This window comes from Sarcophilus harrisii, chromosome 3 (assembly GCF_902635505.1).
Source record: "Sarcophilus harrisii chromosome 3, mSarHar1.11, whole genome shotgun sequence".
Lineage (NCBI taxonomy): Eukaryota > Metazoa > Chordata > Mammalia > Dasyuromorphia > Dasyuridae > Sarcophilus > Sarcophilus harrisii.
In genome coordinates, this window is record NC_045428.1 from 73,293,250 (window position 1) to 73,307,555 (window position 14,306).

General features: G+C 32.4%; 1 protein-coding gene across 12 annotated transcripts in view; it reads right to left on the minus strand.

Annotated features, from left to right (window-relative positions):
- Positions 1 to 14,306, minus strand: part of UNC80 (unc-80 homolog, NALCN channel complex subunit) — a 218,240-nt gene that overhangs the window by 129,799 nt on the left and 74,135 nt on the right. For all 12 annotated transcript variants that reach the window (XM_031958127.1, XM_031958131.1, XM_031958126.1 and 9 more), the window contains exons 21-22: positions 12,208 to 12,304; positions 8,498 to 8,670 (exon numbers count right to left, since the gene is read on the minus strand). In XM_031958127.1, the coding sequence (XP_031813987.1) occupies positions 8,498 to 8,670; positions 12,208 to 12,304 (270 nt within the window). The remainder of the gene's footprint in view (positions 1 to 8,497; positions 8,671 to 12,207; positions 12,305 to 14,306) is intronic.

The window sequence follows — 14,306 nt, forward strand, 5'->3', positions numbered from 1 at the left end:
TTTCTCTGTTCTATCTCTACTCGTTAGCAACACATTGTCACAATGAGTAGATTCATGAGTAATTAGGTAAAATATCTGAGAAAATAGAAAAATTGGGTAATATTTTTGGATTACAAAGTAGAAGGGATTTAATCTATTTTTTTTTTTTTTTGGTAATTCTTTGAAGCAAAATCCAAGGTCCAACATGTTATTCTCTCTCTCTCTCTCTCTCTCTCTCTCTCTCTCTCTCTCAAATTCAATTATGATTAATTTGTATTACCTTTAATAAACATTTTAATATGAAATATTTCCTAGGCCATAGGTAGAATTGGAATACATTTAAAATAATTAAATAAAAAACCAAGCACAATTCTTTAATTTCTAGACTAAGATTTTTTTTTACATACAGTTTTAGAATGAATAGTTTAGAGGATTCTTTCCCTTCTTCCTTACTTTGTTCATTCCTTCCCTCCTTTGTTTCTTAGTTCCTTCCTTGCTTGTTTGCTTCTTTCCCTTTCAATAACTGAATATACCAATCATTTTCGACCATTATTCTGACCTCTCCCTTCTCATATGATTGTTTTCTTCTGCAGTCATCCCATTATTTATCTTCTTTTGCTTTCTTATATCTCCTAACATTCCTTCTGTCATTTATTGGCATTTTAGTATCATTCTGTAGCTATATCCTCACATGTTTTCTCCCTTCTATTTTTTACTGTATCTCATATATGGATATTTGTGCATTTGGGGTGTTCCCATTGCTTCTTTTTTCTTAGCTTTCATTGATGTACAATTCTCCTCCCTTTAGACTTCCTATTTGTAGCTTTCCATCTTCTCCTTCACATAACACCTACTTAAAGAATTCTTTAACATTTTTCAGGTTGATTGATCTAGTGACTTCCTCTATTTTTACTACAAGAACAGTAAGTATTTGGAACACAACTCTATAGATACCTTCCTAATTGAGTCAAGTTACTGTAAGAGCCCATATAAACTTTCATATCTCTAAAGTCCAGTGATGAATTGTTACCTCCCTCATTCAGTGTATTTCTGAGCAATCACTATGTGGAAAAGCACAATGTAACTCCCTGCTTTATACAGAATTTATACAGAATTATGATGGATAGGAGTCCAGAGCATTTCTAGATGGAGCTAAATGTGGGAAACATGATTTTTTAGAATTTGTTTTATGATAGTATAATGGATCACTTGAGAAAGTAGAAAGTTTTTTCCAAAATTTTCCCAATAACTATTTCTTATAATGCTCAGAAATATTCTTTATGAGACCAAAGCATATTTCTGTACATTACCAACTTTCATAATTTTTTAAAGGATTGACTAAGAATGCACAAATAAAGCAAACAAACAATTCTAAAAAATATGTCACCAACTGCATTGCATGGACAAGATTTAAGACAATTCTCAGGAACGAATTTTAGGAGTATTATGATGATGATTCCACATAACAAACAATGATCTCATGGGGCAGTATATCTACAAAATAAGATATTAGACATGGACACATCTTTATCAAAGGAGAAGCAGAATAGTGTAACGGAAATGGTTTAAATCCCACATATGATACTTAATTACCTCTGTGACCTTAGACAAAATTCTTTAAGTATCTTAACCTCCCTAATCTTTAGTCTTCTCAATTAGAAAAAGAGAAGTATTGGATATTATGCCTTGTGGGTTTCTTTCACCTTGACTTATTTGACTAGGAGGCTGACAAATTTTTGAACTGTATGTAACCAATCACTTTCCTTGAACAACTGGTTAAGAAGGTGCTAGCTTACGCAGCCAGTTGGTACAGTGGCTATAGCACCAGCTCTGAAGTCAATCACTTAATCCTAATTGTTGCACCAAAAAAGAAGATGCTAGCTTAAAGGGCAATGGAAATGACATTTATTTCTAATATGGCATACTTCTATCACCTGGAAATCTTGGTTTAATGCATGTTGACTGGGATCCTGAGAAGATTTTTCAGATGAGTATAGGAGGAGAATATTATGAGGTGGATATTGTGACTTCTAAAATTAATGAGTGGGCTCTCTTCCCCTAATCCAAATCCATGCAATAGTGATCCTGCCTTTATTTTCTTTTAATTCTCAGATGGCAAAAAAGATAACAAGGTGAGAAATTTAAGGGCTGAATGAAGAATGGATGACTTTAGCTTTGGATCTCAGGTAATGATTAGATGCTCATTACATCAGCCAATTAGGAAAAAAAAACCTTGAAAACAGTTATTTTCTAAAATGGTGGCTACTGCAGAAAAAAGTCAGGACATTATACTCAAGTTCTTAATTCTTAGGAATTTCACAGAGTAAAACTCAGGTATCGTTACTAATTGATCCTGAGGAATTTCTAGTCCAAACTTACTGATAGAATAGAGACAACTTTCTGTTTTAGCTACAGAATATGCCCTTAATGATACAATACTTGATCTTAATGTAATTTGTAATGAAGTAAATGTAACACCTAACTGACTTATTTAATTATCTGTGTAGATAGATGGAATGGTAAGATTTTAAAACCTTTATACAGTGCTTTAAGATTTGCAAAGATTTTTTTACATACATTATCTCAGAAGTGAGGCAGTGTATATAGTGAACAAAGTTCTGGTTTTGAAGCCAGGGAACCTGAGTTCAAATCCCAGTTCTAACATTTACTCTCTCTGTGATCTTGGACAAGAAACTTGACCTCTCTGAACCTCAATTTTCATCTGTAAAGATACAGGTTTGAATTAAATGATCTTCAAAATCCCTTTCAGCTTTAACTCTGTGAACCTATGATACTGTGATTAAGGAATAATCACATAATTCAAAGGTTATACTATTATTACATTTCTATAGAGGGCTGATGAGATGCTTAGCATCTTGGTGCTTTATAGCCAATGAAGCCATGTTTGGTAGAGATATCCTTTTCCCTTTCTTTGCAGCATATATGTTATTTTACAGAATATGAAGAGAGTCAAGGTACAAAAGCAAGAATTATGATGTGTGGTCTAGTAGAATAGCAGATGGTCCATAACATGGATTAAAAACTCAGAGTATGCAAAGGAGGAAATGAGGCACTCAAGAGTGAGATGGAACTAATGTCTTTATAAGATCCTCACAAAAAGTTGTGTCAAAGTGCTGTTTTTCAGGCAGAAACATGGAAATCCTTGAAGAGAGGATTCTTCCTGAACTTAAACATAAGTCACTTTCCCCTCCTTTGATAGATCTTACCTCTTAACACGCAGTGCAATCTGAAGAAGCAGCAAGAAAAAGATGGAGATATGACAGAATGGACAGGGATGAATTGACATCACAGAGAAACACATCACAAATGGAGAGAAATGAATCAGGCGAATGTTGCATAGCTGAAAAGAACCACAGGTTACTACAATGAAAATTAAAACTAAACACCAAAGCAAAAATTCTACTCTATCGTTGCTCCCCAAAAGAAGGATTTTGCATATTATTTTGAAGTAGGAGAAGGTCATAGTTTTTAAACTTCTCTCCTGAAAATAGTTCTCCTTTCATCTCCTCTCTGTATTGTATTGATGCCACCTGAATGTTTATATTCCAACAATGAATGATTTCTAATTCCCAGAGTAGCATCAAAGGAGGTGGGGAACTTAACAAGCAAATGAAAAATACCTCTCTTTCATTAAAGTTATCTAGTTGAATTTTCAAAGATGTCTAAAAAAATATCATTATGCAATACATTCTTTACCTTCAAACAATTGTAACCAAAGGACTTCAAATTTCAAGCTTTCCTCTTTATTTTTCCACTGTCATCTCTTAAATTTTGCAACAGAAACAAATGAATGGAAGATAATTTTCATATTTCCCTGCAGATGCTGTTTAAGAAAAGACTTTATTGTTACCCTAAGAAAAAGTCACTGAATCTTAAGAGGAATTTTAGTTTTCTGAAAGGCACTGATTGATGTTTCCAGAGAAGAGAGCATCCTTTTAATTCAAAGAACAGGGACTATAGACCTTGGTCATCCATATCATTTAAAGTCAAGATTCATTTTAGTCACATTTGTGATATTCTGCAATCTAGTTGGACCAGGCATTTATGTGGAAAGAGCATTATGCATCTTCTGGCCTGATTACATTTACAGTCAGTTTCTGAGGCCATGCTGACACGGTCAGACTGGTGCAGGCTGAACCACAGAAGTCTCATCAACCCAGCGAGAAACTAATTTTCATTTTCCTGAGAACAGCTTTCTATATAATGCAAGGACCTAGAAAATAACAGTTCTGAAATGAACTGGAACTTTGGTTTTCACAGAAATGTGTTGTATTTTCCTCCAATAGTCTGATCTGAGGGGGAAAATGTTAGAGGGTTTCTTTTTCTGAATGTATTCAATCATGGAAGTATCTGGAGTAGTTTGCAGAAAGCTGCCCCCTTGATACTCAATCACGTATTATGTGGATATAGGACAATAAGGAGACTAATAGAAAGTATCACTGGGAAGATTCCTTGGTAAATATGTGAGAATACTACATTTCTTTTTAATTGACAGATGTGACTTCACGTTGAAAATGTGACAAAAAAGCTGTAGATAATGAATTCAGAAAGACTTATGTATACTGCTCAAGGCTAGGAGAGAAATAATAGGGAATCTATGGAAGTTGTTTTGAGGGGAAAGGATCAATTCTTATAAACCTATAGATAAATCATTATTCTATGGACTTTATTTTTTTCACAAAATAATGAACAGTCTTTCAAGAAATTATCAATGCTAAACTTTAATTCAACAAGGAAATGAATCTAAACTATCACTAGACTGTCACATTAAGTAGACTTTATTAACTCATCATTTTTTAAAAAAAAGATTGATTAATATTGCTTCTATAGACTTACCTTTTTCTCTTAGCAAGTCTCAACCTATTTGGGAACAGGTTGTTAGGAATTTGGTAAATTTTTCCAACATTTTAGTACTTTTTTAAAAGCACTATATGAAATGCACAGCAGAATCCTGTTTAATAGCTTGTTTTAAAGTGTGTCTAATCATGCTCTCTTCAAAAATAATAACTGCATACAGTAAATGTATGATGAACATGACAATTATCTAGAATGGCAGGTGTCATTCTTGTGAAAAATGTCCACTTTTTATTTGCAAAGATGAAATCAATCTAAAATAAATTTGAGAAGTTTTTGAGAATTTCTATGTGATGTTTGATATGTGGCAAACCAGTTTTCTAGCCGAAACTCCAATGAGAAATTATCTAGAATGAAATAGTTGAAATTAACATTTTTTAAAAATGGAAAGATCATATCTCTACTAATATTTTAAAGCAGAAAATTGTGAAATAATTTCATTCTTACTTGATTTTGCTAGGAATTTCTGGCAAGTATTGTTACCAATTGGAAGTTATGGAACAGAATTCAATTTTTTTCAATTTTGAGAAAGTATATTTAAGTTTATAACATCAAAATGGGCACTAATTGATCCTTTATTGCCAGAGCACAGTGATGAACAAGATTCTATTATGTAAAATCCAATCTTAGATGTCATCTCTTAGGCAGTTACATGGATCTTTTTTGACCTCCCAACTAAAATGATATAATACATCTAATGTAGTATGCTCCTGTTTTAATGAGAATAGCATGCTAACCTACTTTAAATCACTGATGGCAGCAAAAAAAAAATGTGTTTGTGGATGTGTTTTGACCCCAAGTTTGCTGCAAGGCACAAATTTGTGGTTCCATATTTATTACTTAATCTATATTGAGTTTTTTGCCTGTAATGAAGCACCTGGTATCTGACAGGCTTCCTTTCCCCTATCCACTCCTGGAGCAGTTATGATCAAAAGCAATATTGTAGTTGGCAGATAACTTTGAGAGAAAAAGAGACAGAATATTTGTGGTGACTATTACCAATATGGTGGATTTTTGCAGCATGATCTAACAAAATGGGTGCTGATATTAGAATAAAAAGATCAGAATTGAATTACTGAATCTGATACTTACTAGAAATATGAACCTGGGCATATCACTATACTCTCTGAGAAACTGGTTTTCTCATTTGTAAAATGAAGATAATACTCACATTTTTCTATCAGGAAATGAAGAGGAATTTTCAAACTTAAGAAATTTTTAAAAAGAAGCTCTTATAGTTAATATTATTTTTGACTTTTTATATAATAGTTTCATTTTGTGTATACATACAAAGCTTTGATAATAACGAAGATCCTTTCAAAAAAATCAATGTATTTGAGGAGAATTACATTCAGTTCTCATTAATTTCTTAACAAAAAAAAATGTCAAAAGAGGCTGAGCTGAACCTGAAACTGGAGTTGATTACCCCTAATTTTTGTCAGTTGTCATAGCAACAATGCTAGGGAAAATATTTAAAATAAACAAAAAGCTTTTCATTTGCACAGATTTTGAACATGAACATTCCAGAAGTCTGTATATACTTATGTTTTTATAACTCTGTTATTTGACAGAATTTTTCTTTGTAAGCATACTAGTAATTTTTTTCTAAAGAATAAAAAAAAATTAGGTTATATAACTAAAAGCAAAATGTTACTGGTGTTTTTCTTTTCAATAAAATATTGAAAATTATTTTCTTCATCTAAAAGATTGTGCTTAAACTTTGGATTTAAAATAAATGCAAAGAATAGCTAGCTTTATGTTTACTCAAATCCAGACCTTTGGACCAAGCGACAGGGAACAACAGCACAATAGTAAAGCATTTTAGCAAACAACATATTCTGGTATCTATGTTTTTGAGAACCACAGGTATATGGCTATTAAGTACATTTTGAATGAACTCTCAATATTTGTATTATATGTGAATATCCTCTATCAATAGTTAAAATAGGGCTTTGAAAGCTTTTGCCTAAGAAAAACGATTGCTTAAAAACAGAGGCTAAAACCCACATTTGAAATTTGATTGACTCAGCTTTGCATTAAGGAAAACTGACTCAACAATTCAGTTATAATTAGTCAAGAATTCATAAATATAGTTGTATTTTAGATTAGGGATTCAGTTACTCCATACTTCTCAATTTGAATTATGTTTAAAGGCTACATGTAATCTTCCACTATCTTAAAAGTCAAGACTTTTAATAGAGCTTTATTTAGCTCAATCAGGGAATAAATAAGTCATCTAACTTTCTGCTGTTTTGAGGATATAAATTCCTCATCTGTAGGTTTAACCACATTCCAAACTCTGGGACCAATTTGGTTAGTTGGCAAGGGTAAGAGAAGGACCCACAAATATATAACCCAAGCCCGTTTCTATTCCTGCTCTAATTTTGTATCCTGGGTTTTGTGATTAGGCTCTTGTACCCTAATTTAGTTCTACCATGTTTGTGCCCTTACTAATATTTCTGGCATAATTTCAGTGTTAGAACCCATCCATAGTCACCTAACATCTAGAAAATGAATTTTTCTTGTACCTGGCTTTCTCACTTGAAAGAAGTTTAAGACAATGGATCCCAATCACTGAGACTATGTAACTTCTATTTAGCTTGAAGATAGATGGATAAACTAGATATTTCAAGGGCTCTTCTAATCTTTTGATTCTGGGTTTTTTTTCATTCACTAAAGCATTCTTTCAAGAAAGAATAATGAAAATTTTAAAAACCTTCAAAAAGATATTTTTTCCCTTTAAAATAAGGCCTGTCCTGATCAGACTATACTGAAATATTGTCTCCAGTTTTAGGTATGACATGGAAAGAATGGAACAGAAAAGGGCAGCCTTGATGGTAGGGAAACCATGCCATAGAAAAATCAATGGAAGCAACTGAGATTGTTTAGCTTAGTGAAATCTTAGGGAGAAAAACATAGCTGACTTCAAGGATGGCTGTCATGTGTAAGAACCATTAAGACCTGTTATGCTCAGCACAAGGAAATCAATGAGTAGAAGTCACAAAGAGTTACTAAGAATATTAAATGGAAGTTTCTAAGAGATAGACTTGGCTTTGATATAAAGTGGGGTGGGATGCCTCTGGAGTTAAGAATTCTACTTCAGGAGAGTTCATGTAAAGGGGGCATTCCTATAAAAGTAGAGGTTAGATTAGATGGCAATGGAGGCTTTTTTTTTCCAATTCTAAGATTCTGTCATTTTGTGAATGAATGATGATGAAATGAAAAAGCATTGAATTTGGAATAGAAAGATTTGGATTCAAATACTGGCTCTGCTATTTACTATCTGTGACCTGGACTTGTATTAGATAGTACTGGTTTGTTACAAAGTTTTCATATGCCTTAGTTTTAATAAATACAAAAATTGTCATAAAGCCTTTCCAAGATTTAAAATTTCAGATTTACTGTTATCACAGATTTGTTGTTATCAGTATATCACAATTCTTAATACTTCAAAAGTAGAAGGTAGCTATAAGAATTAGAAGTGTTTAGCTAAATTGAAATATTTTCATTTGCTACTCTTTTTGCCTACTTTTTGCTTTGACATGCAAAGAAAGCTTTGGGTTTTGCTATTTGTGTTTATCTCAATTGACAGTGTCGCTTGGAAAATGAGAAAAGGATTGGTTAGAATCTTAAAATTACTTACCAGATCCAGGGCAGCTGCCAGGATGGAGGCATCAGGAATAGTACCTGGTTCACAGCAGTTTAACAGAAACTGAAATCTCTTCATGCCTTGTCTAATTGCTCCAAGGTTCACTACATTCTTATATTTTGCCCCCTCCTGGTTGGAGCTCAGATGGTCATCAAAACTGTGGCAACCTGAAGAGGTAGACAGTATCCAATGGGAGAGAGAATTGGAGCAGATATTTAAAAGAGCTGCAAAAGTTGTTTTCCTTATTCCTCTCCCATTTCTTCTCTCAATATCAATAAATAACAAAATCTATCAATAGTTATTTATTAAGCACCTAATATTGCATTAAATGCTGATCTAAACAAAACTATTGACTGAGATTGCAGGTATTCAATGAATCTGGTAGTAAATAAAAATGTGGTCTGATTTTAAAATAAAAGGGAAGAGTAAATTAAAATATGGATCACATGATATGATCTGAGACTTAGAATACAGAAAAAATCCCAAAGAATGAAACATGAAAGTCAGCCTAGGAGGAATAGAAAACCCCTAAGAATGGAATTCTCAAGGCCCAAAGAGAATCAATTTGATAACAAGGAGAAATGGAAGCTTTTTGAAGAGACTGATGTGAAAGCACAGGAAATCCCCCTACTTACTTAGATCTTTAAAAGCCTTATTCAAATGATGAAAGCAAGAGCAGATGATGGTAGAATTAATGCAAAAGCATGACACAGTTTTGTAAAAACAGTGTTAGGAGTAATAAAATTAGGTATGAGCTTTAGCCATCCAGGAAAGCTAAATATAATAATAAAAATAGGGATGGTTGTTGTTCTGGTATGGGAAAGAAGAAGAACAAAAAGATAATAGCATTGTTTGGGGTGGATGAGACAAGAATGAGAGATGGTACAAAGAAATTAGACTATTTAATTCTTATTTTTCTTCTGTTTTCCTTAAAGAGAATATTTTTGAACCGGAAAGGACAAAACAACAATGACTGATTAGTTAAAAATCAAAATAAGTAAGGATATGAAGAAACTAAAGACCATTTAGGTGACTTGGATGAGTTCAAGGTAACACTTCCTCATAGGAAATGCTTTGAACTATGAGATTAGATGAGGGCAAGATTTATTTTGGCTTTCAAGAAAGGAAAGAAAATGGAAAGTAAAAACTGAAGGCAAAATACTAGAAAATATTACTCAAAGGAAGATTACTGGAAGTCTAGAAAAATATGCAATAAACATAAGGAATCAGAATAACTTCATCAAAAGCAGATCATCGAGAGAACTTGGAACTCTTAAAAAAGAGATTATTAAAATTTTTATATGTAATTAGGAAATATTTAATGAAATAAAAATATATAATAAATAAAAAATTATTCCATAAAAAAGAACAGACCATTCTTTGCTAATCTCATTAAAAAAAATTTAACTAGAGCCAGTAGACTGTAGATAGATGTAGAGAATGCATGCTATATAAAGGGATCATCTAGATTTCTACAAAGATTTTGATAAAGTATTATGCTACTTTAATGAAAAATGTAGAGAGATGTGGGCTACATGAGAGTTCACTTATGTGACTTCAGTGCTGGTTGAATGGTTAGCAAAATGAATAATCATTAATGATTAAATGTCAAAGTGGAAGTAGGTGTCCAATGAAGTGCCTTGGTCCATCTCTCCATGCTTGGTTCTGTGCAGTTAAATGTTTTCTTAATGACTTGGATAAATGCTTAAATGGAGTGTGTGTGTGTGTGTGTGTGTGTGTGTGTGTGTGTACTTAAAGAGAACAGAAAACAGTGTTAACTAACTAGATAACAGTGAGAAATTAAAAGAAATTGTGCTGAAACTAAAAATGTAAAATTAGTAGGGCTAAATGTATAATTTTATACCTAGGTTAAAAAAATCAACTTCAGAAATACAGTATGAGGGAGGAGTTACAAAATAGCAATTTATTTAAAAATGACTGGGGTAGCTATATATAAACTTGATATAAGTTCAATTGTGCTGTCAGTCACAAAAGCTATTGTAATCTTATGCTATGGCATAATGCCATTAATTTGGAAAAGAGGATACAAAATGAAAATCATTAATGCTGAATGGGCTTTAAAAAGATAGGCATAAACAAAATAAACAAACTCTTGCTAGAATTCTGATTTAGACTAACTTCTGTATAACAATATGCAATAATATAAGAGATGTCATTAAACTATTCATACTCCTTCAATGAACAATTTCTATTTTTAATATATACTCCAAAAAGGAAGAAAATTGAAAAACTCCCATATGTATGAAAATATTGGTAGTTATCTTTTTAATTGCAGGAAAAATATCTGGAAACAAAGTGATTATAATCATCCGGGCAATAACTGAACATACTATCATATAAGAATGTTATGAAATAATATTTTGATTAAATGATATATTTGTAATATAGTAGCCACTGGCACATAGTAGCCACTACAAAAGTACTTTTTTCCTTTTCTATCCTTCCTTCCCTCCCTTTCCTTTTGTCCTAAAAATAATGCAGCCTAATCCAACACAAGTATTTGTGTGTCTGTCTGTATGCATGTGTATGTGTGTGTATATATATATATATATATATATATATATATATATATGTGTGTGTGTATGTATGTATGCATTTGTCAATAATGCACTATGCTTATACTTGAAATCATGTTTCTTGTTCTAAGAAATAAAATATATTTCTTCTTGGTTTAATGGTTCTCAAATATATATATATATATATATACACACACATATACACATATATATGTATATCTATATGAATATGTGTGTATATGTGCATAAAAATGCATGTATGCATGTATACAGAGAATGCTGGAGATAATAGTCACACTGAATTCTGATGAAGCTATAGTTTGAATACTATGTTTATTATGTGCGGTTGTGGCCACATTTTTACATGAGAACTTTATAACTTGTAATTGATCCAGAATATAATCAGGAGGCCTTAATAATAGAAATCCTGTCATATAAAGAAGAGTTGAAGCATCTGGAAACGTTTCGCTCAGACAAGAAAAGACTAAAGGAAGAGATGATATTGTATTCTAATATTTAAAGGTTAGTATAAGAAACAAACAAATTATTCTCTGCAGCTTTAGAATATAAATAAAGGGTATAGCTGATCAAATTTCCACAGAGGAGTATTCCAGTCATATTATTAAGGAACAGACTGCATTGTGAAGTAAAAAAGCTTTCTAATCCTAGAATTATGCAATCAGAGGCTGGATAAAAATTTGAAAGGAAAGTTGTTAAAAATACATATGTGTGTATGCATATGTAAAATAAACACACATATACACAAATATACATATATGTATGCATATGTAAAATAAACATACACACACATATATAACAATATACAAAATACATACATATGTATCTATCTACCTACTTATGGAAAGTTATAGCCCATGACCTTTATGATCCAATCCCACTCTCATATCCTATGCTAGTATGATTCTAATAACAGATTAGGAAGAAAAATGGCAAGGGAAAGCAAGATAAGCAGTAGAAATGATATAAAGGAAATATGAAAATATTATAAAATAAGAGAAAAAAAGACAAAAAAAGGAGAGAAAGAAGATAAGCATAAAAGGAAAAAAATAAAAGGAGAAATGGGATTAGATTTTTAAAATTTAACCATACTTTTTCCTTCAGTGTAATGAAGCCTAAATGAATTTCTGATGGTTACATGTCATTTACCAAGTCTTTTGAAGAAATTCTCTTCATCATCTCTTCCATTCTCCATCCCACTTCCTGGTCCTCCTTCAGATAGTTTTACTGCACTGGTGAACTTAACCTGAGAAAATAGAAAACTGGTTTTAAGAATAAAGCTAAATTAGATGTCAGCATGTTCTGGCATGACTCTAATCCTTGCCTTGGAAATGAAGTGTTTTTAGCACATAAACTTATTTTAGGTTCTTCAGGATTCTTCAATAAATTGTGTTAATCATTATAGTATATTCTCACATGCTGGTGAAAATATTGCAAAACAAATGGCAGCACAGTCAGAAACCAGATTGGATTTTTGACCATGAAGCATTAAGAAAAAATTTTAGTCAACAATAATGATATTATTTTCCTTTTGTTGTCATTCAAGGGAGCCTCAATTCAAAGTCATCAGCAAAACCAGTCTCCCTTTCCCTAATCCACTTCCAATGGATAATGCTAAAGAGAACCAAACATAATAAAATAATTTTTAGTAAGGCTCAGCATAACTTAATTTACCAGTAATGCACTATGCTTACTCTTGAAGTCATATTTCTTGTTCTAAAAACTAAAATGTATTTCTCCTGGCCCAATGGTTCTAAAATTTTTTTATACTTCAAAATTCCAAGGCAGGAATAATAACAGCAACAAAATAGATTTCAAAAAATTAAAGAAAATGAAAAGAGAAGCCAATGGGTAATGGGGGGGGGGGGGAAATCACATTTTTTGTTGCAATTTTTTTGGTTAAAGTTCTTTATTCTCTTCATTTTTCCCCAAAGCTGTGATTTCATACATATAGGAAGCAGCCAGGGAAAAAACTCCATCCACCGATGCAGAGCAGTGACTATTGTCAATTTATAATCTTAGAGAGTCACCCAAGATACTGAAAGCTTAAGTGACTTCTCATGGATTACACAACCAGAATATCAGAAGCAAGTCTGGAAACCAATTTCTCTTGGCCTTTCAGTACAGCTCTCTATCTAAGAAATTAATTTTCTTCTCTAAAGTGAATCTTATATACATTATTAAAAATTTGAAGATTGTGCCTTTATCACGATCAATTGAAAATCTTATTTGTTCACTTGGTGACTTCTTTTAGCTTATGGATACTAAGTTTAGAATTAAAAACTAAACAAAATATTGTATCCCTAGAAACTAATATTGTCTGATTTAAAATAGGTATTTATCGCATGCATGTTAATTGATTGAAACAGACAATAAGAAAGGACTCCAAGTTAAAGAAAAGATGCCAGACCAGAGACAATGGCTTCTTACTAGCTCCAGGAGCAAATACAAATATTATGTTAGGTATTAAAATCCCTTCATAAACTAGCCTCTTCCTATCGTTCCAGTCCTTTTATACTTTATTTCTCAACACATACTCTTTGGTTCAAAGACATTGACTTTCATTAGTATCTTGTCAAAAGTAGTGTTCTTTCTGTAGCTTTTTTTGCTAAAAAAAAATATGGGTATGTGGTTGGTGGAACAAGTACTGGCTTAGGACTTTCTCTGGTTGGCCCTCATGCTAGAAATGCTCTTCCTCTTCCACTCTGACTACTGATGTTCCTGGGTTCCTATAAGTTCCAACTAGAATCCTACCTCCCATTTGAAGCCTTCTCCAACATCTCTTAATTCCAGAAACTTTCCTCTGTTAATTATTTCTTATTTATCTGTATAAGGCTTGCATTGTATATATTTGTTTGCATGTTGTCTCTCCCATTGGATGGTAAACTCTGTGAGGGCAGGGGCAGTCTTTTTCTATACCTAGCATTCATCACAGTCCCTGACACATAGTAGATGTTTAATAAATGTTTATCGACTCTAGAACTGGAAAGAGTAACACAGGTCATCATTTTACTTATGGACCAGATAGATCCTTACAACCCGGACCCTTCCTACATTTTTAGACTTCTCTCACATTAATCCTTCCCATACACTCCACAAATCAGTAACACTGACCTTCTTATTCCTCACACAAGACACTGCCTCTCCCAACTCCAGAATAGAGATTTCAATTCAGTTCCTTTAAATCTAAATCTGGTCCTGTTTCCTCCTCAATGTGAACATTGCTGAAGTCTAACGACAATGAATAC